The sequence below is a fragment of the Prinia subflava genome, chromosome 3, assembly GCF_021018805.1.
Source record: "Prinia subflava isolate CZ2003 ecotype Zambia chromosome 3, Cam_Psub_1.2, whole genome shotgun sequence".
NCBI classification, from domain to species: Eukaryota; Metazoa; Chordata; class Aves; order Passeriformes; family Cisticolidae; genus Prinia; species Prinia subflava.
The window spans coordinates 43,404,048-43,430,333 of record NC_086249.1 but is presented as its reverse complement, the minus strand read 5'-3'; the positions used below and the strand labels follow the sequence as shown (position 1 = coordinate 43,430,333).

The following is a 26,286-nucleotide window of genomic DNA, read 5'->3' as shown; positions in this document are numbered from 1 at the left end:
TTTTTCCCTGGAAAGAAATACTTCTGTGTTAACTACACGAAAATATAGTGCACTTAAAAACCATCTGGATTCACAAACCATGATAGTGCTTCGGTAACAGAACTACATCAAGAAATTCTTTTATTTGTTGGGAACCTCTTTTATTTATTGAATATTTTCAGTCTTTACCTGTTTTGTGACTCTCTACCTGCAGTCATACTTTTTGAAGTCAACATTTTTGGTTTATAATTTTTGTTCCCAGAATTTTTTTTTCCAGAATCAACAGTATGCCTGTATCTGGTACTAGTGAGGCTGCACCTCAAATCTGGTGATGAGTTTTGGGCCCCTCAGTTCAGGAAAGATGTTGAGATGCTGGAGTGTGTCCAGAGAAAGGCAGCAGAGCTAGGGAAATGTCTGGAGTACAAGTCTTGTGGGGAGCATCTGAGGGAGCTGGGGGTGTTCAGCCTGGAGAAAAGGGGGGCTGAGGAGAAATCTTACTGTCCTCTACAACTGCCTGAAAGGAGGGTGGAGCCTGGCTGAGGTCAGTCTCTTCACCCAGGTAACAAGTGATAGAAGAGAATGGCCTCAAGTTGCAGCAGGAGAGGTTTATATTGGATATTAGGAAAAACTTTGACATAGAAAAGGTTGTCAAGCATTGGAACAGACTGCCCTGGGAAGGGATGGACTCACCGTCCCTGGAAGTGTTTAAAATACATGGTACATTGGGAGAAGGTTTAGTGGTGAACTTGGCAGTATTGGTTCAACAGTTTGACTCAATGATCTTTTCCAACATTTGACTCAATGATCTTTTCCAACATAAATGTTTCTTTGAAAAAACTGCTAAATTAGACTACAGTCTGTAGTTTTTCCTTTATTTAAGATTCACTTGGATTGTATGAAACTTTTTATGTGAAAAAATATGGTTGGAAGAACCTACTTGTTTTATTAGAAACTGCGGGATGCACAATTGTCATGGTGCTAATAAACCCTTTTACTGCTCCTATATAAAACTCCTGAGCAGTTGATGTTACTGTGTAGGGTCAGTACTGCATAAATGAAACTGAAAATTACAAAGCTGTGCTGGCAGTACACATTGATTATGAAAAGCTGGAAGAGATTCTTAAAACAAGGAGTTGATTTATCTAGGGAAATAAAATAGACAAACTAGGAGAATCTTACATGATACAAATATTTTTAAACAGAGTACACAATCAGAAACTTGCTCAAGCAAGACTTGTCAGGTATGTCCATGTGGTTCAGAATAATAGATGAAACACCATTTCAGTCTGGATGAGGATTTTTCAATGTTCAGACATCTGAAAAGTATCCTGATTTGTTTTTCCTTTAAAGCAAAATTACAGTCTTCTATTAATTTTAATTCTTTTTCATTATGTGCATCAACACCAAACTACCCCTGACTGTTTTCTAAATCATCGTCAGATTTTTCAAGTTTGTGAGGTAAACTCATATTTTCTTCATCTGTTTGACCTTTATTTATTGAAAAGATGTGAGACTCCATGGTTCTGTCTGCTGGAGAAGTTGACAATTTTTCCAGAGATACCTCCAGCTCGTGTCTGAGTTCATCTTCAGAATCTTCAAAATTCCTGCACAGTAAAACAAGAGAATTATATTAATTAAATAAATACAGCTTTATTACAAACCTTTCTCAGTTCAAGGACTCTCAGGGTTTTTTTAAACACTTTATAAATAATATACAAGCAAGACAACTAATTGTGAACTGTTTCTTCCATCTAAGATTATTTACCTGTATTTAAAAGGCAAGAGAAAAGAGCTGCAAGGCCATGTTAATATTTCTGCTGTAATTTTTAATGACAGCATTGGCTGTGACAAATTCCAGAATTAAAAGTTAAATTAGCAAGTAAGTTTTCTTTATTTATGAATTTTTAAGAACACAGAAAAGCTTTCGGCAATGCAACCTAAAAAACTGTCCAGTCATGTGGATTTTTCTTCTGATGTGCTTCACTTACGTGTCTTCATCATCTGATCTTGGCTCAAGTCTATCTTCATCAACAGCAACAGCAGAGTATGTTTCTGAATCATCTTCCTTGTTTTCTTTTGGAGGCAACAGAGTTAATCTCCCTTCTGTAAAGAAAGAGAAGCTTTCCTTCAGCTGTACAGTAGAAAACTATAAAAGTATGTGTAAAGGAATAGCAAATAAATAAATGCTTGAAGAGTTTTGTTGTTGGTCAGATTTGTTGTTCATTGTTACAACAATGTAAATGTCACACTTCTGTTGATGCAAAGTAAATATAATTTTTTAAACAGTCTGTTACCTTAGGAAAGTGGGCTGCAGGGCAGGTGAGTTTGAATCAATTGCAGTGTCAGCTGTATCAGCATGGAGTCTCTTGTGAAGTCACCACTGTCATTTTAAGTCCCCTGTATGCATTTGAATAAATGCTGTTTGCAGGGTTCTTCAACCTCAACAGTTGCAGGGGCTTAGCTCCAGGTTTGTGGTACCTAACCACAGCCTGCTGGCAGTAGTAGCTTTCCTCTGACTACCCAACCAAATGAAAGAATTACATGTGAAGGTAATAGCCAGTAAGGTGGGCTTGCCCTTTTCCCTGCTTTTGAAAATAGCAGTGTCCTGGAAGAGGCCTGTCAGTGCTTCAGGGACAGAGCAGAGGTTCTGTCCCCGTTTTTCTAGGTTGCCAACTGCTTCAAAATGTTGTTTCTCATCATAGACCCTCTGCCAAGGGTAGAGGAAATATTACACTAAAGAATAACATGCAGAATTACAGGAAAAAAAATCCTACCTTTGTCTTCCTCAGGACAGATAAAGGAATCATCAGACAGCTCTGCTTTTGCTAAGATGCTCAGGAGTGTCTCTGGTGGTGTCTGTTTCCACTGCTTCCTGTTTTCTGGGATGTCCTCAGGCACAGTAACATGGTGAGCTGAAGAACAGCAAGGTTCCCAGGTCACTAAAGCGTTACTGTAGCTCAGCACTGTCTTTCATCAGATTCAGACTTTCTAGCCTCAACACTGATTTCTTTATTTTGTGTAATTCTGGATTTTTTTTGTCCCCCTTTATGATTAACTGATTTTTTCATATGTACTTCATCTGATGGATAGGGAAAAAAAAGAGTTGGGACTACTCATCACTAAAAATGTTTAGCAGTGGTTTTGATGCTTAAGTAACTTATTAAACTGGAATAGGCAGGTGCAGCTTCATCGAGCAGTCCTTGCTCTGAAACTTGTTGGCTTCTTGGTTTGAAATAGCTTAAAAAAAGTTCCTGTTTCTTTTGTGCCCTGTGGTCTTTCATCTAAGGCAGAATGAACAAAAGGGGGTGTATTAATAATCTTCTGCTTTGTCTTTACTATCCATGCAAGCCCTTCAGGTTATTTTTTGTCTACCTTGGGTGTGGAATGCTGGAAGAGTTCTTTGTTTGCAGAAACCAGTCACTGGAGACACTTGTCTGCCTGGGAATACATGCAGAGGTACTGTAAGAAGCCTAGGTCCCCCTTTTCTCTTCTAAAGTGGAGCATCACCACGGCCACAGCTGGGTGATGTGGCACTTGTGACAGTGGTGGCACGGCCACTGTGTGCAGAGTGAAAACAGAACTCCACCACACTCCAGGATGGCACTGGTACTCAGTGCCCTCGTTCCTGCATGCCATCAGCTCAAGGCCTGAGAAAGTGGTGATGATTATTTGGATAGATTGGCATTTTGAGCCAGGCCACAGAGTGAGTCATAAAACGCAGCGCTCTTGATACGTAGGAGCAACACAGCATGACTGCAGTGTTAGAGGGGAAAGTGACAACTGTTTTCTGTGGCTTAGCAGGTACAATGACCTCTGCTGTTCTAAAGTCCTGCAATTAAAAGCCTGCTGGTTGACGTGAACATTCAGGTATGGATGAATTCAGTCTGAATTTTAAGTACTCACTGCTTTCACTGAAAGCCAAAACTTTCTCACCAAGTTCATTTCCAGCCACAGTAGGACATGCAGATGTGACATCAGCACCAGCTAAAAAATTCAGCAGTGTCTGAAGGGCTCCAGGCTGCCAATGTTTTCTGGGTTTTTTCATATCATGTATGGACTCTAAGGGGAAGAAAAAGAAGAGGCAAAGTTCTTTGGATTTTTTTGTAAAGTAGATGTCCATGTGATTATAATATTATGTGATATAAAGAAAGAGCTCATGAGATAAACTTGCTATAGCCTGGAGTTACTGAATTTACCTAACTCCTAAGTAATTTTCAGGATTAATACTCAGCATTGCATTTCCCCAGTAAATACCTGTTGGGTGGTCAGACAGTTTGTCCAAAGCTCTGTCTGTATGATTTTCATAAACTTCCACCAATTTCTCCTTAAGATTCTCACCATCCACAAAAGTTAAAGTCTCATTGAGTTTATCTAGTACCTGAAATAACAGTCAGTTACTCTGGAAACAGTAAAAAAATACAAAACTGTACAATAGCTAATTCCTTCTCATCTTACTGTGTTTGCAACAGCCAACCTGTCCCACAGGAAAATTGTGCAATAAAAAGTGGAGCAGCAGGACTCAGAAGCCACACTGTGATTTGTGCATCAGAGGGCTGCATGGAGCTCCACAGAAATGTGAAACAACAGAATGACCAGAATGAATTAAAAATTCATGAATTTTTAATTAATTAAAAATATGTATATGAATTTATGAATTAAAAATATATATACTAGAAATAATTTTTGTTGCTGTTATGAGTATTTTTAAAATGCTAATATACTAATAAAAACCTTAATAGGTAGCTATGACATGTTGACAAGCTACAAAAATAATTTTACTAAATGAAAACATAATATTGTCTGTAGTTGTTCTTGCTTTGTGATACAGTACAATACTGTTTCATTTCTGAAAAGAAACAGAAATGTACTAAAACTATCTACAAATCAAATTTAGCATTTGCAGACTAACTCAGTTTTGAGATATGTTCTTCCTCTCAAGTCCATTTTAGGAAATTTAAATATCTGCACTCCTTCATATTTTATCATGTGAATGACTGACCCAACTATCACCCAATTTTCTTATAAGCAATTATCTTCTTGCAGAAAGGCATGACAACAAATCCTCAATAGGAAGCTTCATTATAATAAAGCAGATGATGGTAATGGAAACCATTAGATTATGGAGCTGTCATGTTTTCAGATTTCTCATGTCAATGATTTGAATAGAACTAAAACATACCTCTGCTTCTTGAATGCTGTCTTCCTCAGGAAAACATACATCCAAATTAATTTCAAATTTTACTCCTCCCTAAAGAAAAATCACGTTATTAATTTGTATTAATAAATAAAAGCATTTAATTAAAAGTACACTGATTATATGGAACTACAAATTTGAAAAATTATTCTTCTATTGAAAATAATTTCTATTTAACAATATTTTCTTCTATTTAAGAAGATCAAAGTTGAACACAATGGACAAAAATAGATTTCCTAAATACAATCCTTTTCCTTAAGTGATATTTTAAAATTACTGCATCAGCTTTTAATTTTAAGACTCTCTGATAAACATTTAATTCAAATTGTTGCAATACACAGGCTTATAACAAAATATTTTAAAATTAGCAATCTGACTTGACTTTACTTAGACTTTGAATAAACATGAGTTCCCATGCACTACTAATTCAGTTTGATATAAGGAGGAGGAGGTAGAGATTGATTACTAGGTGGGAGTATCTAAAGAGAATCTCCCTCAAATGATCAGAAAAGCTGATTTATTTTCTTTTGATATAAACTTTTAACAAACAGAAAACCAGCACTCTTAGTTGACTCTCAAATAACGTCACTTCCATAGTAACACAGTAATTTGAAAGGTACAGACATAATGAGAACATTAAAAAAAAAACTTAAGTAAAGATGGATACTTTTGTGTTATGTCTCTTTTCTAATATTGTTTGGTCTTGCCTATCCTGGAGTCTGACTTGCTTAAAGTTTTCCTCCGTATCCTGGAAGGAGAGAAAAAAAAAAAACTCAGTTTGAAATATACTCTTTGTAACTGAATATGTGTATATCACATAAAGAAGGAGACTTCTTTAAGTAACAAATATAGTCATGAATTTCCTTTACATAGATCTGTAAGAATATTCCATTCATTGCCAATTCTGGTTTATCTGGCAAAAAGAAAAACAGAAATTCTTGCATAAAGAGCAAGCCTCTGACTTTTTCAAAAATCATGTTAGATACAGCAATGTGTCAAGATATAAATAATATATCTTTTATTTTTTATGATCACATGCAAGATGACTCAGACTCATTTCATTCTTTGAAAACTTTGGAAGTGCTTAAAGTCATGATTTTAGTGGAAACCTAATGCCTGTAGAAAGTATAGCCCTGTTTTGCAATATCTTGTTTTCTGGCAACACCTAAAAATATTTAATTACTTCTTTTCATATTATTATGCCTCCTGTAAGAACGTGTCAGAGAAAAGTAAAGTAATAGTACACAGCTTCTTCTGTGATCTGTGGCAATCAGTGCATGCCTTCAGCTTCAGCAAAACCACAACTATTTACAGATTTTACTTTTATGCAGTTTCTCCAAAAGATGGAAAGCCCATGAAACAAAGTGACACCAGGCAGGCCCAAAATCTAATGTTTCTTTTTCATTATCATGCATTTCCCACTAAATCACTAGGAATCCAAATTCTCTCCTAACATGGCTCTGACTGCCTATAACCCACTTTATTTCGGCAAGTGAATTCATTTTAATAAAAGTCAGATCCAGGATCAGTGAGGAGGATACTACTAATATTGGCAGATTTGTCCCAGAGAATGAATTAAAGACAATGTGGGACTTGCTCAGAAAGATCTATTTAGATGGAGATGGTACTGATACCTGAAGTGGTTCTTCTCCTGTCCCAGATATATCTTTGTTTTCAGATTGGTGCTCAGCTTTCCCTTGCCTCACAAGATAGGTTTTATCTCGTATTTTCCGGTTGTCCTAGGGGACATTTTAAAAAAATGTTCATTTCAATTCCTAATAAAGTAAATATAAGTACCAATATGTTTGAGCTTTGTTACCTGTAGTACTCCTGCTCTAAATCTGAATTCTTTTATTTCACTGTGGTATTCTTCCCGAATTTTCTGCAATTGTTTCAAATACTCCTATTAAAGAACAGTAGGGTATGTTTTTAATAAACCAAAGATAGAAAGATTAAATGTAATATATATGTTCACATAAGACAGAAGTATCAATTTGTTTTCTCTGTCACCCAAAAGCAAAACTATAAAAGTATATTGTTTATTAAAAGATGGGAAAAGAATAGAAGATAATTCATGATGGAAAAGAGAATCTGATGGAAAAGAATTCTTATGCCAGGAATACTACTGTCAAGGAGTATAAGAAGAGAGTTTTAGGCAATTAAGGAAGAGAGTCTTTTACCTGTTCTTTCATTTCATTCTTTCTAGACATGTTTTGCTGATGGTTTTTGAGATGGTCTTCCTTTGTTTGCTGCTGTATTGGGTCATGATATGGGTCAGCAGAGGATGGTCGCAGTCCCTATGGATGTACAAATGAATCCCAGAGCAAATGAATTTTCATTTGGAATCCTCTCCTTCAGTGCTCACTCAATTCACTCTCCCTGTTCCACTGAAGAATGCAGTAAGGCAAGTGTACATTTTTGGAGGAAAAAGTCACAGTAGAATTTTACATTGTTACAGTTATTTCTCATACTTTTGTATGAGAAAATATAACCCCAGGATGAACATTCCAGAGCAGATCAGGGAATTTGCTAGAGTAAACCCTTCTACCCGACAGTGTTACAGTTTGCTGTTCAAAAACATCAATTCATCTTTAGATTTTTGTTCTCCTTCTTTTACAGATTTTATTCTGTGGTTCAGCATTTACTTACCATCTGTTTTTCCACTTTAATCTTGTACTGCTGGGCTTCAAACCGCCTTTGAAGGAATTCTGCAGTCCTGAGAGAAGAAAGTGATGTACATATACTGTGTTTTATTTCACAGACTCTGCTACCTTTGCAAAATAATTCTCTACAGGTTCTACCACATATGACAAACAGAGCTTTCTTTGTTCTACGTGAATATATAAATGTGGATAAAATACGTATAAATATGGCACAACAGTAAAATAAGGAAACATTCTTTCCAAGCATTCCCTTTCCTATCTCTTCAGTAACTTAAGCCTTTTGAAGAGTGCAGCAAAGCCCTTCCACATTTATTTGATAAATGGTATTGAAAGCATTAATTAAAACAAAATCAATTTTCCTGGTCCTCAAAATGAATGAAAATTGTCAGAATGGAGGCTGCATATTCAGCAACCTTTTTATTGTCTTTCTCCTCTGTGCCTAATTCTATCAGTCCAACTTTGTGTAGTTTCTAAACTTCTCCTTTGCTTTTTGATATAAAATAAACTTCAGTCACGTGTAAGCTCCCTGTTTCCCATTTATTTCATTTCCTACTTCGGGAATCCACTTGTGCTGCAGGGAGCCAAACTGAATTGACTCTGTCCTTAAATAAGGCAACAGAAATTCAGTTCAGGAAAGATGTTCTAAATCTGAAGATCCATAACTGAAACATTCCAAACACTGTTGTTGTTGAATGAAAATTAATGATTCTGTCAACTTTAAAGGAAAGCTTTGGAAGTATTCAAGATTTCTTTCTCAACATTTTCAGTGTTCATCCTCACCTAAAATGGCCAGTCATCAAATGGACAGGAAATCTCCTAAGGTTGTTCTTTGTAACAGAAAAGCTTTGAAGTAAATAAACTGCTAGAGAAAGGGTCTTTATATCTGGAACAGAAATAAAAGTGCTGCATGGGAAAAACCCCACTTTCATGGCCTGCCTCTCACTCTGTTCCCTCCAGTGCAGAACTGCTGCTGATCTTTGTATTATTCTCATCCTGGTGTGAAAGACAGACAGTGTTTATCCTTGGTATAATTAGAGATTCTACAGAAAGCTTATGTTTTACTTTTTACCCAGTAAAAGATTGAGCTGAGACTTGGGACACATTTTGACAATGAAATGTCAAACACCAGGTCAATTCAGGTGGAATTTCTGGATGAACAGGAACAGGAATTGTGTTGTTGTGTAACAAATGTCGTAAAAAAAAAAAAAAGAAAAATTATCAAAGACAGAGCAGAGAAGGCATCCCACTAATGCCCAGCATTACTTGCTCAGGAAGGATGATAGCTCAAAATACACAAGACAGACATAAATAGAGTGAAATGTTTACCAGTCAGGTGGTGGAGGTGGAGGTGCAACTCGTCCTTTTAGTTTATAGTAATCTTCAACTCTTTGGCTTAGACGAGAAAAGTCATAATGTGCATTAGCTTTCCTTTGAAAGTTGTCAAGCTTCTCACAGTAATGACCATAATGGCCATGTACTCTAGTGCTTTCTGGCTTTTCTGCCATATTAAATCTGGAGGTCTGTGGCTGAAAATATGATAAAGGATGTTATTTTACCTGTATTTTACCCATTTGTACCAGCACAAGTTTGAATTAGCCTCCTGTACTTCTCCCCAGCCTGAGTTGCATGGTAATATGACTATCTATGGTATAGTTAATGTAAGTTTTCCAAATCCTTCTAAATATAAGCCAGAAACTTGCAAACTTCTCCAGGCCTGTGTGATCTCACCATTGCCTTTTCCCTTTCCTGTTCCATGAGCTCCTGTCGTTAAGCAGCAGCTCACATTGCTGTGCAAGTGAGTCAGCATGGGGCTTTGTACCCTGCAGTGTCTTTGCCCTAGAGTCACTTCATTGTTCTGGGGCCTTAAGCACTGAACTATTTCCAGGAGAGCCTCATGTTGAAGTGTGATAGCAAGAGGAACCTGGGATGCAGTTTTGGGCAGTACAGGCATTGATGGCTGCTTCCAGGGGAGCACTGTGCTGCTTCATTTCACGTCTCTTTGATTATGTGCATGTGGGAGTTGGGCTTTTATTTCTCAAAGCCTTTACTGTGATGAAACATCCCTGTATTTCTCCTTTGTGACAAGACTGTCGTTTCCATTCCTCATAAGAACAATGGAGAGAAGATGAGCACCTAGCTGCCACTGCATGATATAGCTGTGTTCAGAACATCCCCAAACTTTTCCATTGTGGGAGACTATATGGTGCATGAGAAAAATGATAAATTTTGCTTACTTTTTTATATAAACATAAATGCATCTAAGTATCACTTTCACAAATGGTAAATACATTAACTACTCCTCCCCATTTTCCTTCATAGATACACTGAAAATAGGCCAATGTACTTGTGGTACAGTCCAGATTATGGTAGAATATAAATTCATATCTGCATAAGAAGAAAGTTTCCATCTGTCAGCAAAGTTCCCAAGGAAGAAGTAACCTCAAAAAGTGTTTATCTCACTCCTCAGTGAAGTAGGTTTTATGGTATGGTATCCAGAAGTATGGCAATCCCAAGCAGCAGGGAGAACAACTTAGGCTATCTAAATAAATGCCAGAGGACTGAGAACAGTGACTGGTGAAGCAGGCACCAGGAAGTCTTGCTTGACCAACTCACTAGCATTCTACAATTAAATGACTGGCTTGACAGACAAGGAGGAGAGCAAGGGGACATTTCCTACCAGGCAACTGCCTTCATGAAGGCTTTTGACAGTGGCTGCCATAACATCCTCATAGAGAAGCTGATGACTTGAGGGTGGGATGAGCAGGCAGTAAAACTGCTTGAAATTGGCCCAGAGGGTAGTGATCACAGGGTGAAGCATAGCTGAAGGCCAGAAACTAGAGGTCGACATCTTCACTAATGATTCAGATCATGGGCGAGAGGGGGGCAGGGTGTACCCTCAGCAAGTTTGCTGATAACACAGACTGGGAGGAGTGGTTGATACACCAGAGGGTTGTACTGCCTTCCAAAAGGACCACAAAGGGCTGGAGAAATGGGATGACAGAAACTTCATGGAGTCCAGCAACAGAAGTGCAAAGTCCTACACTGCATCAGTACATGCTGGGAGCCATCCAGCTGGGAAGCAGCTTGGCAGAGAAGAAGGGGGGGGCCTGGTGTACAACAAGCTGACCACCAGCCAACAATGTGCCCTTGCTGGAAAGGTGAATGACATCCTGGCCTGCATTAGTAAAAGTATTCCCAGCAGGTCAAGGGAGGTGATCTTTTTGCACTGTTCAGCACTTGTGAGGCCACACATGAAGTGCTGTGCCTAATTCTGAGCTCTCCAGAAGAAAAGAGACAGTTACAAGCTTGAAAAAGCCCAATGAAAGGCCCGGAACATTATTCCTATGAGGAAAGGCTAAAGGAGCTCAGACTGTTTAGCCTGAAGGTGGGATCTTATCAATGGTTATAGTTGCCTGAAGGGAGGGTAGAGAATGGAGCCAGACTTTCCACTGCAACCCAGTGACAGAACCAGAGGCAATGGGCACAAACTGAAACACAGAAGGCTCTCTCTCAACATCACAAAACATTTTTTTCACTGTGGGGGAGGGTGCCTGAGGGTGGGGCACAGGTTGCCCAAATAGGATTTAGAGTCTCCATCTTTGGAGATATTCAACAGCCAACAGACATGGTCCTGGACAACTGGACCTAGATCACCCTGTGGACAAGGTGATGACCAGAAGTCCTTTTCAACCTCAACCATTCTGTGATTCTGTGAATCCTCAAGCAACACCTTCAAAGTATGGCACTATGCAAGTATCCCTGAAACCCTGCACACTGTTTATCTGGATGTTGAAAGAATGTGGAAATGTTCCCAGTGTAGGTCAAAACACTGTGGACAAAATTCTGCCATTGATTATAGCAACACACAGTGAAAGGAAATTACCTTTCCAACTTAAACCATCTCTGGATTTCCATTGGCACAAATGTAACTGTGAGGAAAATGTTCCACATAGGGCCAGTATTATTCATAGTTCGTGTAAGTGATTGCATGATGGATGCAGTTCTGAGAATTTCACGTTCCCTATCAGCAGTTAAGCTCATGTAACTGCAGTGTGCAGATCTGGGGGCTCCCAGGTCCTAAATGTACTGCACTTATGTTCACCAGCATTCAAGGTACTACTGCTTACTCTTAAAAATAAATATAAATGCGTGCAGTGATGCTAAGAAAGAGGCTGAGCATAGCATACAGCTGATACCCTGCCTGAGGAAAGGAGGGAGTGGAAAACAAGTAAGAGATGATGTGGTTGTGAAAAACTGGGCTTGCATTTGGGAGAAGGCTGTCAGGAACAAGTATCTGAGGCAATGGCAGTGAGTGCTGGTGGTTTTGTCCATAAATGAGCTGCCAGAAGGGCTGAAGTAACAGGATCGGTGTATTTGCTTCTACAGCAGAAAATGCAAACACGGAGCTTATTTGCCTTGGTGCAAACATAAATGCAAAGCATGCCTGAATCCTTTTGTTACAAAAGACCATACCAAAGCAGCCTAGAGTCAGTATTTCCCATTTAGGCTTTCAAAACATCTCTTCTGAAGATTCAGGCACGTGTAACTGTCTCTACTGTCTTAGTATAGGCATTAAGCTAAATATGCATCTTAATGTCTTCAGCTTTTTAAAATATTATTTTAAATGCAGGTATTTGCTTTCTGAAGATTATATGTGTGTGTGTAATAATGTATAATTCTGAAGATGATTATGTGTGTGTCTGTGTATACATATATATGTGTGTGTATATATATATATATATATATATATATATATATACATATATATATATATACATATATATGAGAATGTGGATACACAGTACCTGAATAATAGGCTGTTGTACTCTTGAAGGAGGCTTCCATTCATTTCTTTGAAATAATTCTTGTTTCTTGAAAGGCATCACTATTCCAGATTCCAAAGCAACGGGGTCCTGGACTCTTGTTTTCTGAAGCTTATATGCTTTTTAACAATAAGAGATTAAAAAATTGCATTCTGTGCTCTCTATGTGATTAATGATCATGTGATTGCAAACCATAGTAGTATGCCCACAACTAACACTGACGGGTTGGGTTAATAAACATTCCTTACATCCTTTCACCATCATCACCATACCTCACACCTCCTAGGCATTCTGATTTCATTCTGAGAATGGCATGCTTTGAAAACATGGTCTGCCATGTTCATGTAAAGAGGATCTTATTGATTAGTTTTGCACAGCACACTGAATGAGAGGGAGACCTTTATAAACTACAGTGTTGGTTTCACGCCATTTCTGAGAACAGAAAGCAGGAGGTCTAATTCACAGGCTCTAGCTGCCTCTGCTTAGGCATTCCCTTTCTAATAGCCCTCCATACTCTACAAATCACTAGGCATTGTTGTAGCACTCGTGAAATTTGAAAAGAAAGGCTGAAAAGTGAAAAATGTACCTTATCAGTTTCCCATGCAGGAGAATACAAGTACAGACCATTCCAGTTTGGTCAGTCAGTATTTTGCAAGTATCTTAGATGAAGTAGTGAAAAGCAGGGACCTTTCTTGGGTTAAGTAGTTTCTAAGTGAATTTTAAATCTTTCATGAGTATTGACTGTTAAGAGTATCATGTTTGGGGATAAAATGTATTAAAACTATGATTAAATTACCATAGATATTTTTTAAGAGCCTAAGTTATTTAGTTGTTCAGGCTTCTGTCTAACTTGCATTGGTTGTGCAGGTAGATAAATCTTATTGAAAGTCATTTTCAAAATAACAAAGGTTCCTACACTACTGATGAATATTTTTGAAGGGGGAGGGGGGAGGAAAGGAGTCCAAAGTGTGGTTAAGTTACTACATAGGCTATTTTCACAGAACTGTTTGAACTGTTTTGATATTCCAAAGATAAATTTAAGGACTCGTGATAAAATGAAGAATATAGAATTAGAGCAAAGTTACACTGCCAGAAACACACCAGATATTCAACAATTCATAGCCATACATTTAGTCTCATTCATGTTTTCTTAGAAACTGCATACATAATTTGGTCTGTCAATGGGTACTAAATCAAAATAGAGTTCACTGTCTCACAATTTAATAAAATTTTAAGACTTTGTAAAATCCTATGGAGCATGTTTTGCAAGATTTATGCTTTTTTCACACACTAAGGATGTTTTTCATGCGACAGGCATAAACTAGACCAAAGTCTCACTTTTGGAAACTCCGTTTTTCAAAGAACTAAGATTAATGTTTCATCACTTTCCTATGGCAGTTCTTCTAGATGATTGTAGCTAATGAGTTAAAGTTGTCTTTCCCTGAACAGGACAGCAGTGCACTGCCTGGGTGAATGGTTCTGCTGTTGCAGTTCTCTCCTCTATTCACTTTCAGCTTTGGGTGAAATCCTTCATCCAGTAGTAAAGACTGCTGGAGAAAGTTACAGCCAACAGTTGTATCATAACTAACAAATGTTACTGTAGAAGTAAGGATACATAATATTATTATCATTACCTCGTATCTGCCTGGCTCCAGAGTGAGATGCTGAAGGCCTTTTTCTATGTATCACAGTGTGACTGAGCTCTTCCTGTGCTACCTATCAGAAAAAAACAGTATCTGATAGAATTGTTTATATTACTTTCATACTTACTTTCTCTCAGCAGGCAGCAGCACAGTCACTCACCTCAGGGGGCAGATACCTGAGAACAAGTTTCTGCAGGAAGGGCTTCTTCAGGATAGAATTGATGGATGGTCGATCTCTGGGAGATATTTTAAACAACTGGGAAATTAATATCCTCAGATCGTAGGAATACTTAGGAGACACTGGTTGAAAACGTCCTCTGCAAATCTTCAGCACCAGTTCATGCAAACTATTGCCATGAAACTTAATTAGGGAAAGCAATAAATAGAGGACAGTAAGTATTGCTGGTTTGGAATGATGGACTAGATACCCCAATCTGAAAATAGGTACTTGTTGACACAGGCATAGAATGGTTTGGGTTGGAAGGGACTTCAAAGATCATCTCATTCCAACCTCCCTGCCAGGAGCAGGGACACCTTCCACTAGACTGGGTTGCTCAGGGTCCCATCCAGCCTGGTCTTGAACACATCAGGGGTGAGGCATCCCTTCCAGCTTCTCTGGACAACCTGTGCCAGTGCCTCACCACCCTCACAGTAAAGAATTTCTTCCTAATATCTATGTTTACCATCTTTCAGTTTAAAATCATTCTCCCTTGTCCTATCACTACATACCCTTCTCAAAAGTCCTTCTTCATCTCCTTCAGGCCCCCTTTAGGTACAGGAAAACTGCTCTAAGTCTCCCTGAAGCATTCCCTTCTCCAGGCTGAACAACCCCAGCTCTCTCAGCCTGTCTTTGTAGGAGAGGTGCTTCAGCCCTCTGATCATTTTGTGGCCCTCCTCTGGGCTCATTCCAATTGGTCCATGTCCTTCCTTTGTTGGGGAGGATGGAGCACTTTGCTGGAGCTGGATGCAGCACTCCAGGTGGGGTCTCACAGAGCAGAGTAGGGGGAAGAAGCCCTGTGCTGTGGAATCCCTCCACAAATCCTTCCTTGCTAACCATGGTTTGCTGTGGAAAATTATTATAACCCCTCTCTGATTGTGTTTTCTGGTTACGTTCTCCTGGTTTCAGCTGCACAACTAAAACCTGTAATGACTTCTGTACCTGGAAGAGTTTTATTCACCCTCTGCTGTCAGACAGAAACACAGAAGCCCATCTTTCCAGAATGAAACATGATGTGATTTGCCAAAAGCTGTTCAACAGAGATCTACATAAATATTGTCTTCACTGGGTTCACCTTCAAAACTTCACCCAACAGCCTCTGTATTCTGTGCTCCCTCCAGAATGAAGATACAATCCTGATTTTTTAACAAGTGATCCCAGTCAAGTTATTCAGTCCTCTCAGTTCACTAGAGCTCTTAAGAGGGCAGAATCAATAAAGTTTTTTAAGGCCTTAGGCAAAAAGAACCCCAAGTTCTTTCTAAAATCACCCTTTTATTTATGTGGCTATTTTGAAGGTGGTAGAATTGAATTTACCTCAGCTTCGCTTGCACTTCCTGTCTACATCTGCAGAGTCACTGCCCTCACACCAAAACAGTGGGCAGCAGTACAGAATAAAACACCTAATATTCATACAAAGTAATATTTCATGTTTTGCCACTTTGTGAAATCAGCAGTTTTCCTCAGCAGTATCCCCCTTGCTCCTAGCTCAGCACAATTGCTCTATTAGTGCTGCTCTACCTTCTCCCACATCTGAACTCAGCAAAAAGTCAACATCTGCTGGTGCCCGGAATCTGATATTTTTCCTATTGTCAAGATTAGTTTCTGCTGTGTTCCCTTCTCCATGTAATAGTCACAGGCTGAGGATTACCTGAGGCTCACACCAGGCTGAGGACAACACAACTTCCTGAAGATGCTATCTCAGTTATTTTCTGACATAAATGTGCTTTCAAACAAAATATATTTCCTCCAGGAAAATTCTTCCATGGACTCAAACCACTTTCTGAGGAAATGTGGGGTTTATGTTCTTAAATAAGTATAGACTGGTATTTTCAAATAGAAATTAGTAAAATTATAGACCTAAGCTTGAAGCCTTTCTTTATTTCTTTCCATTGTTCATCTGTCTTGAAAAAGTTTAATAATTCTTAAAAAGCAAATATACGTTCAAAGTATGTACACACACATATATATAGGTAAGTTACAGGAATACAACATAATACTTTTTATTTTATTATGCACAAAACAGATATAATATGAAAAGTTAAACACTAGTTAAACACATTCTTTAATACTGATATTAAAGAATGACTAGCAGTCATTCTTTAATATCAATAAATAAAATAAAAATAACTCTTGTAGCTGACTGCAAATACTATTACTACTACAGGCTTTGCAAGGTGACCAATATATTTTCTAATAATATGATAACGAGCTGATTGTACAGTACTTACAGGATGCTTTAGTGCACACAGCTCATAAAGCACACAGCCAAGAGACCAAATATCTCTGTGAATAAGAAGTAATTAAAGTTTCAGTGAAAAGTCTATAATGTTTTCATCCATGTAATCAGTACCTCTTCTCAGCTCCCAAATTTATTATCATTACTCTGTCACAGACTGGTACAAATTTTATTTTTTCTTAAGATGCACTAAAAAGAACAACTAGAAATTTATTTTTAGTTGTGGCATCAATGTTTCTATGGTATCCTATTAGGTTTTATTATTATAATTGGAAAAGGTGCATGATATAGGAAGTCTGCTTAGTATTTCATGCAGGATGAGGGACAAAGCTGATTCCATAGCTGAGGAGACAATAAGGGAGTAAACTTGTGTGAATAGCACCTCAGAGCTGAGATGTTACTCTGAGCTCCAGAACATTTGCTGTTGATTATATTCCCCACACAGAGAAGGGGGTCTAGGCACACTCACCTCCTGACTTCGCAGTGCTTCTCATCTGTATTTCGTGGTAAGCCTCAGACCTATCTGTCTTTCCTGCAAGTGGCTACTGCAAATTTTCAAATTAGCCAAACTAGCAGCTTGCATTTTAGTGTATGTTTATAAATGATTAATGAATGTATCAAAAACACACTAGGAACTGTAAAGATGCATTGGTTATTATACCTTGGAAATGAGAAAAATTTAGTAATTGATGAAGAAGCAGATAAGCAAAAGGAAAAATAGTGGTTTACATTTCCCACCACTGCTAACAAGAAGTATTAAAGGAGAGTTTAAAGTGTAAGTAATTTTATAAAGCCAAAACATATATTAAGCCTGTAGATTAATCACAGCAAAGTTATGATTGCTATATTTTGGACATTTTAAGTGAAAATACTACTGACATTGGTGTATAGTATAAGGCAGTTGTTGAGTACAATGATGCACCTAATTATTGTACACGATAATACAAAACTTCACAAAGGGTGACCATGAGAAATTCCCAAGCTCTGCACAAATGCTGATTTAAACCACATTACTAAAACCATATTATGAGTTCTTTCACACCTGCACACGAATGGAAAGACAGAGACTTACGTTTTGTTGTTGTATGGTCGATTTTCACATATCTCAGGTGAAAGGTAATAGGGGGTCCCTACACAGGTATGGGCAAACTCTGTAGTGCTAAGGAAAAACAGTGAACAAAAAGGCTTATTCACTGGAAAATTTTACACACAACTGAACTAGAGACTTCTCTGCCCCAGGCTAAAAGCCTATGGGGGACATTGCTTCTGCTCTCCAAACAGTTGAATAATGGAACACCCCATGAAAAACTACAGCATTTCCCATTTGTGTGTAAAATGACCCACAATTTTAATAGTGGAAAGTGTTTGCACTTCAACAGAAAGCACAGAAATTCCCTGTCCTTGTCTTGGCCCATGAGCATTTCATTGTATTTTTTCTCTTCTATATAGCTGAGGAGGAGAGTGTCAGAGCTTTTGTGGACACCTGGCATCCAGACAGTGCCAACTCACCACAGAAACTTAACTCATTAGTTACAGAAGGAAAAGTACTGTCAAGCTCCAATTATATTGTTGTATAAGCCTATTATATAAATTTTAAAATGTTTGTGCTTGGACATTCAAATTCTGTGGTTTACTTTCTATCTGCTAGGTACTGTTCTGCTTTGCAGAAGCAATCCTTACAGCAACTATGCCCTAAACATTTCTAAAGGAAGGCACTTTGGGCATCAGTAGTTTACATGCTGAGAGTTGATCTGTCAAAGATAATTTAAAAAGCACAAAAAGATATCAAATCTAAGCATTTTCCTGTTGTTATCATGCCCCATGACATGTTTTGGCCACACCTGACCACTACTCAGGATAGGCCAACCTTATCCTCAAAGACATTAAAAATAAGGCCTCTCTTTTTGGGAGAACAATACAGATGAAAAGCCAGCCATGCCATGTTCTCAGGCTCAGTTTGTCATTTTGGGTCTTTTTAAAAGATTAATATAGGCTCACTCTTGGAGGACACACATCTGTACAAACTCTCTTCCTTTACTCTCTCCTTAGTTTTAAATGCTCTTCACTTCTTTTTTTATGAGGTAACAGAAGTTATTACCAACAGCTGCATGGGCAGCAAGTGTGCCTCCAAAATCCCTTTATGTCAGTTCCACAGAGAATAGGCAAAGGCTGTAGCTTCTCCACCCTATGTTCTATACCTAGCACAAGTCCAGTTACAAGGCTAGCTACGTCTGTGGTTCCATGCAGGACAGCACATTTTAGGATAAGAGGAGAAAATGTAGCATCAGCTACATTTTGTATCCCCTTTGTATCCCAGACCTCTTGAGCAAGCACAGTCCACAAACAATTTGCATGTTCAGGCTGCATTCTGGACATTCACAAACATTCCTGTTCGGTGCAGGTCACAGACTGATTAAACCATGCTTACCTGTTCAGCTGTCTTGCTATGCCAAAGTCCCCAAGCTTTGCTACCTTTCCATTATTGCTAAGAAAAACGTTCTGCAAATAAACCCAAAAATAGTATATGGTAATGAAATATATGCAGAACTTAAGCATATGTTTCACAGGACAAAATAACCCCTTCTCCAGTACCAGTTTTACTACCTGTGCTTTTACATCTCTGTGTAAAATCTTCTTGTCATGAATATGCTTCAAGCCCAAGGAGATCTGCACAAACCAACTGAGAATCTGCAATGAAAGTTACAGGGGACAGATACCTTTGAATTTCTGTGACTCTGATGGGGCATCTTGCTGAAATATATAAAATAAAGACAAGACAACAAGAAAATCTGAAATATATAGAATATATACAATGTAAAACAGTAAAAAGAGTATTTTTAAAGTTAATGCCATAGACTTTTCCTTTCCATTTAGAGCTATCTCTAAACTAAATGGAAATAGATACCTACCCTACTTCCCTTATCCCCATCAAGTTTTCCCTGACTGTGCCAGGACATGCACTTGAACAAGGACTGAAGAATCATGCCAAAGGAGAGTAAGAACAATAGACCTTTTTTAAGAAGTGATGGAGTGCAAACAACTAAGACAGAGTTTGTAGTCCTACTGAATGTGATCCAGGAATAATTAAAAAAAAAAAAAAGAAAAAAAAAAAAAAAAAAAAAAAAAAAAAAAAAGACAGAGAGAGAGAGAGAGAGAGAGAGAGAGAGAAAATATGAAGGACACGTGGTGAAAGAAGTGAGCTATGAAGAAACCTGGATTATAAGTAAGCATATGTGTTTATCCTTTATCCTTGGCCCAGTACAGCTTTTAAACATATGTTTAACTTCCAATGTACATATGTCTTTTTAAATAAGGGTCTTCACACCAAATTTAAAAACAAAACTACAACCTGCTTATATACTTCTCTACTTAGGAAAATTCATGCACATGAAAGACTTTGATTCAAGTAATAACCTTCTATTCAGCAATGCTTGACATTAAATAGATGATTTCCTGATTAGGGCTGATGCCACAAATGAGGCTTTCTGAGAAGCACATTTGAAAATATAAAGATATTTTAATACTATTATGTTAAATTGGGAACACTTGCTTTCATTCTTTTATCAGCAGATGTATCTTTAGTTTCTACAATTCATTCTTCTGTCTGTATTTCTTTTGCCTTGCTTTGGATATGTATCATTTGGTGTCATTGTCAAGGGGTTTGTGTGTTGGTTTTCTCCTTTGTGTTTCGTGATCTGTGGGTTTGTCCTCTATTTTCTTTCATGTTCTCTCTGCCTCTAATATGACTCCCAATAGGATCTTAAAATTCATTATTACTGAACCAGTAATTCACTTTCAACTGACTTCACCAAGGAGTTCCTCTTTTACTACTAAAGCAAAAAGAAAAGTCACAATACTTTGTTTTTTCTTCAATTTTATGCCTTAGAGTGTATTTCCATTTGCAGGTTGAACACTATCTACTTGGTTTCTAAGCAAAATTTCATTGCACCTGCAAAAGTAGATTTTATTTATAACTAAACAGCCCCAGAGTTCAGTCCACTAATTCCTACATAAAGAAAATTTTCTCCGGAAAGCTAAGAGTTAGTAAAAATATAAAGGAATAAGTAAGGAGTAGTGGGAAATTCTAATTCTGTAAAATGCAAAACTTATCATACTCACCTATTTACAAAATAAAATATACATGAACATGGCCCAAAAGCAGTCAGATATCTGGGCTTGTTTCTCTGTGCTGGTTTAACACTTTAAATGGCATCAGAGAAGTTTTGACCGAAATGAAATGAATGAGAGATTTACCACAGACTTCAGTATAAAGGAGGATATGCCAGGATCCAAATAGCACCAACAAATTAGGAATTTGTACATAACACATCCTCCCCATAATTGGAAAGCTATTTAAAAGGTGTTCATGGTTTGATGGGTATATTACTACTGTAAGGAAAAGGTACATCTACAATGCAAAGAGCAAAAGGAGGAAGGGGGCATTAAAAAAGTCATCATCATACTGCTAATGAATTAATTTCAGCTTTTAAAGAGTGCTAAAATCCCCTTCCTACACCCCAATTAAAATGACCAAAGTTTTCTTTAAAAGTTCAGTTATTACTGAGTAATTCAAATCACGTGTTTCACATACTATGTTCTTCCCTCTAAAGAAAATGTCTTTCACCTGATCCTCATCAAACAGCACTCCATGCTGCATATTTATCCTCTTCATTAAATCTCCACCATCACAGTATTCCATCACAATATATAGCTTGTTCTTTTCTGGAAGGAAAAGCATAATTTTGCCTTTATTCCTGTATTATTCATTAACACAGCAACAACTTGGTTTTATTCTTATGGTTCTTCTTTCAAAAGGTAGCAGTTAACCTCTACCTACTCCTCCATTTCAAAGACTAACTGAGAAAAAATGGATACTTCCAGTGAAACCTGATGCAAAAATAAGATGTGAAAATATATTTAAATGGAGATTCAGCAAAATATCAAATACATGAGGGAAACCCTTGAGAGACGCCACTGACAGATGTTCTTACAGGAAACTTAGCAGAATGCTTCAAAGTTCAGGGGGTTTGCTCAATAACTAAGTATGGAGTAAGACTTAGGGAAAAGGTTAAAAGTAGACAATACTCCAAAAAGCAAAAATAAACAGCAGGGCCTGGTTGATAGAAAAATTCAACCTATTCTTACTTCTCTGGGGTTAGAAGACTATCTGATTTACATGTTTCCTAAAACATTTACAGCCCTCGTCACAGAGAACAATTTGAACAGAAGCTACAACTACAGCTTTTATTACATAAGGCACTGCTTATGGCAGGTGTCAGAGGAAAAATAAATACAGGGAATTAGCTTTCATGATGAATGGAATTCCTTCTACCTCTTTCAGTCCTGAAGAATTCTTTATCCTTGCCTGATAATTCAAAATACATCTGAAGAAAAAAGGCTAGCACAGCATTACGAGATTGATACTGGATCACTGGAAAGACAGTGCTGTATCAAGGCTTGAAATGCCAATACAGTTTTTTACATTCCAGATGCTGAAAGACATTTTCAGGTGTACTAACAGATTGCATTTCTATTTAATGGCCTCTTTTTGTGCTTTCCTGCTTTGTCGGTGTGTCTATTATTCATACATAAGTATGTACACATGTATGCATGCATATATGATGCATGTAACATAACCATATGATGTGGATAAACAAAATATGAGAGAATCCAGAGGTTAGATCAGATGAAATGACCATTCTATTTCTTGCCTATTTCATCAGCCTTTTGTCCTATTCCTTGCTATACTGAAAAGCTCTCTTCTATTGAAACTCCTAGAAAATTAAACTCCCATAAAAAATCCCATAAAATATCAAGACTAAAATTCAACTTGTACAGTACAGACACCTCAGGATCTAGGATTCATGCCATGTACCCACTCATACATGTGAAAAACTTTGCCTGAATTTAATGCCTTGCGTCCATTCCTAGGAGCTGAGATCTTTTCTCACGTTTCAGTAAGGCATTAGGGACAGGGCTAAGGGAGGCCAACACCAACAAGGTAGATTTTCTGCCTTCCATTCCTTTCACCAGAATTAATACAGAAATGTTGAAAGTGAACCTTGCAAAGAAGCATAGAAGGTTACAATATTTGCATGCTTCATCTTGGCCAGCAGAATGACTTCTTTCTCAGAGGCTTCTTTTTCTTTCACAGGCATCTACAAACAATTAAGAAACTAAATGCTAGCAATGATATATTTAACCCTTTTCAAAATAGTTACATCATTACCAAACTATTCCCACTAATAAAAAAATACAGTGTACCAAGATGATGTAGAAATATTATAAAGTATGATGTATATATAACATAAAAAATAAATTTGCATTGGATGTTTGAAAGTATATTGAAACATAAGTGAAGTCAAACCCAATTTTGACATTTTATAAACAGGTAAATGTATATCCTTAAACTTAAGTTAAAGTTCTTGACAAGAATTCCCTTAAGAAATTGAAGAGTATGGATGTAGATGACTCTGTAATGCTAATAGCAATGATGTCAAAAGATCAAAGTAAAAAGAAAAAAAATCTTTCATTTTACTGGTGTTACTTGCTCTTGTAACATTTAAGGCAAACTCTTTTCCCTGTTATATTAATGGAAAACTTCTATTTAGTTAATTATGATCACACTTCCATCAATACTACTTAAAAATTCATTTCTCTGAGTATCTATCCTTCAAGAGATCCTCTTGTATTTATAACCCTCATTCTTATGAAATATATTTGAAATGTAATCCTTAAAGATTCAAAAATCAGTAACTGAATAAAACACACTCTACCATATAAAAAAAACTTTTGACTTCAAAGTAGCAATTTTCTGTCTCCAGATTCTGATTTTTTGAACAAGTGGGATTCACAGATTCACAGCAGCTATTCTTCTAGTTGTACATCAAAATCTAAGATTAGAAATGCATGGGGTTTATTGTCACGAGCAGAGAGAGAAACTAGCCATCTTTTCATGTAGCTGTCATTACTCATGTGTCAGCTTTTCCAGGTTTGAATCTGGAAGGCATACAGCTCTTTCTAGAACTCATTCTTCTACTGTAATTCTCTAATATATTAGAAATTCACTGGGGTGGCCCAGAATAGCAATGGACCTGTCAAAATCATGTAGGCATTCATTGAAACGGACTGTTAAAGCCCCTGCACTGAAATCACAAAGATTTTAATTGCCTTTATGGAACCAGATACAGCCGTGGTTGCATTCCCCCAGCACCCAAGCAAGTGGCCCTCAGCTGCCTCTGCAGTCCGTGGGAAGAAGACAGAAGTTTCACGGCCCAACTGAGCTCGTTCTACGTCAGAAATCTAAACCACATGTGATCAACAGCTTCCTGGAAAGACTTAATTCTCTTGTTCCCCTTGAAACGGTGTCTGGCCAAGCAGCTCAAATGCTGACAGCAACAGAATGGAAACTTAAAATCAGATGAGATGAATCCAACTACCATAAACATAAAAGAGAATTGGAAATACTCCATTGTGAATTACTCATGTCTGAAAATATGGATGTAGGAAACAAGGAAATTAAAAAGCTTAGAGAAATTTACCACAGAAATGTGATTTGTTATTTTAGTGGCAATATTTTCATTGTAGTTGAACCAACTATTACAGAATTTGAATTAGGAAGTGCCTCACATTGTAGGCAGAAAGAAGCTTTGAAAAGAACAAAAATGCAGTAATGCAAAGATTTGATATCAAAATATGTATTTCATCTATGCTTTTAAAATAATAAATTAGCAAAGAATACAGTCTTTGGAAAGCTTAGCTCTATATAATTGAGATGGAACTACAAAGGAGATAAAATATAACCTAAGTTCATACCCAGCTAAATGCAAGTAGCACAATCTGGTAAATATAATTCAGGTTTTGTACTTTTACCTTAGTTAAATTGATCTCTTTGATAACACGTGGCTCATTATCCATTTTTCCTTTTGCCAAGAATATTTTACCAAAAGATCCTTCTCCAATTTGTTTAACAATTTCATATTTATCCATGATGTATTCCTCTTAGAGCAGTGGCTAAAATAAAAATTCCCCAAATTAGTACAGCACATAGTCAGTGCTTTAACATCCGAGCTGGTGCTACTGAAATAGACACTACCTTTAAAGACTGTCATTTTTATTACTTTTTATAACATTACTGCTGTTGATTCTTCCTAAAAATACCATGTCCTGAAAACATGCAAATTATTGCAGATCTTAACTTTTAATAAGTAGCAAGTTTATGAGTCTCTCATAAAGAAAAGCTTTAAAAAAACCCAAAGTTAATGCATGGGAAGAAAGTACAGAGGAAGTACAGGATTATGATATGATTTTGTAAAATGTGATATTATTTCGTGAATGGAACAATACTGCAAAATCAATCTTTTAATGGAAAAAAATCATCTATTCCATATTGATTTAGTTTATACTAGTGTGATCTAACGTCGGCAGCAAAATGAAAAGCCGCAGCAGACCACGGCCATTAGCGGTAGTCTGGAAACCTCTGTGGGGAACACTGAAGTCACCGGGTGCTTGCAGTGGTTCCATAGGCAAAGCTGCACTCTTGAATATGAGCAAACACTTCAAAACTGTTCTTGTTGGTTGTCCTGAGTTTTAGCAAGGGAGATTAGCTCCGATACCAGACTTTCCCCACCAGGCAAGCTCTGCGACAGGCTCCATCACTGGCAGCCTCCGAGCGCCGCTGGCAGTGCCAGCAGGGCCAGCTTGGGTCGTTCGGGATTTCGGTGTCTGGGTCAGCGCCAGCTCCTGCCGGCAGCCACAGCTGAGAGCGGCACTCGGCACAGATCCCCGCGCAGGGCACAGGGGTGCGCCCGGCCTGGGCTCAGCCCCGCATCCGCAGGCGAGAGCCCGGCCTCCTTCTGCCCGGGAGCGCAGGGCTCGGGCACAGGGGCGCTGGGGGTGCAGCGCCGAGTCCCGGCGGGGTCCTGAGCGCTGCCCGGGCCGGGCGGACACGGCGGGCAGGGCCGCCCGCGGGGATGCGGCGCTCCGGCTGCCCGGCGTCCCCATGGCGACGGGACGCGCCGGGGACAGCCCTCGCCGGGGCCTCCCTGCCCCGCGGACCTGCTCGGCCCGGCCCGGCCCGGCTCGGCTCGGGCGCCCCAGCCCCGCAGCGGCCGGGGGGACGCGGTACCTGCGTGCGCTGCGCCGCCTCCGGAGCCCGCCCGGCCGGGGGCAGGCAGCGGCCCCGCTCCGCTCCGCGCCCCGCCGGAGGAGTGGCGCTCCAGCGGCCTCCGGCAGCGGCAGGAGCCGCAGTTCCCTGACACAAAGCGTCCCTCCCGCCCACGGGCACGGACTTGTGGTGTGCGTGGTCAGTGAGAGGAGGGGGGTGGTGGAAACGCAATAGGGGAGGTGAGCTCTGGCTCCACACCAGAACTACAGATTTCCTAAAGCTTTCCTTGTATTATTCCTAGTATTATTTATTACAGGGAATAGTCTGGGACAGCTTCCCCGGGAGAACTCTGCAAAGAGCATTTGTTCTCTCCCTTGTCTCATTTTTCTTGTAAAGTGTCTATTTATTACCCAGTAACAAGAACA

At 38.5% G+C, this 26,286-nt stretch overlaps 1 protein-coding gene across 3 annotated transcripts; it reads right to left on the bottom strand.

The window, feature by feature from the left end:
• Positions 1-105: 105 nt before the first annotated feature.
• On the bottom strand, positions 106-26,028 carry NEK5 (NIMA related kinase 5). Of its 3 annotated transcripts, none has more exons than XM_063392020.1 (23): positions 25,883-26,028; positions 24,628-24,768; positions 22,817-22,913; positions 21,380-21,477; positions 19,360-19,443; positions 19,184-19,254; positions 17,828-17,914; positions 16,748-16,802; positions 14,463-14,663; positions 14,294-14,375; positions 12,642-12,778; positions 9,163-9,362; positions 7,823-7,889; positions 7,354-7,470; positions 6,993-7,076; positions 6,808-6,912; positions 5,841-5,921; positions 5,159-5,227; positions 4,234-4,357; positions 3,913-4,038; positions 2,754-2,891; positions 1,968-2,082; positions 106-1,583 (listed from the first exon to the last, which is right to left on the bottom strand). In XM_063392020.1, the coding sequence occupies exons 2-23, from the start codon at positions 24,742-24,744 to the stop codon at positions 1,388-1,390; spliced, it is 2,451 nt and encodes an 816-aa protein (XP_063248090.1). In that variant the 5' UTR covers positions 24,745-24,768; positions 25,883-26,028; the 3' UTR covers positions 106-1,387. The 3 variants fall into 3 exon arrangements, with proteins under 3 accessions (XP_063248090.1, XP_063248091.1, XP_063248092.1); XM_063392021.1 differs by lacking the exon at positions 25,883-26,028 and adding an exon at positions 25,371-25,508; XM_063392022.1 differs by lacking the exon at positions 24,628-24,768.
• Positions 26,029-26,286: the final 258 nt, after the last annotated feature.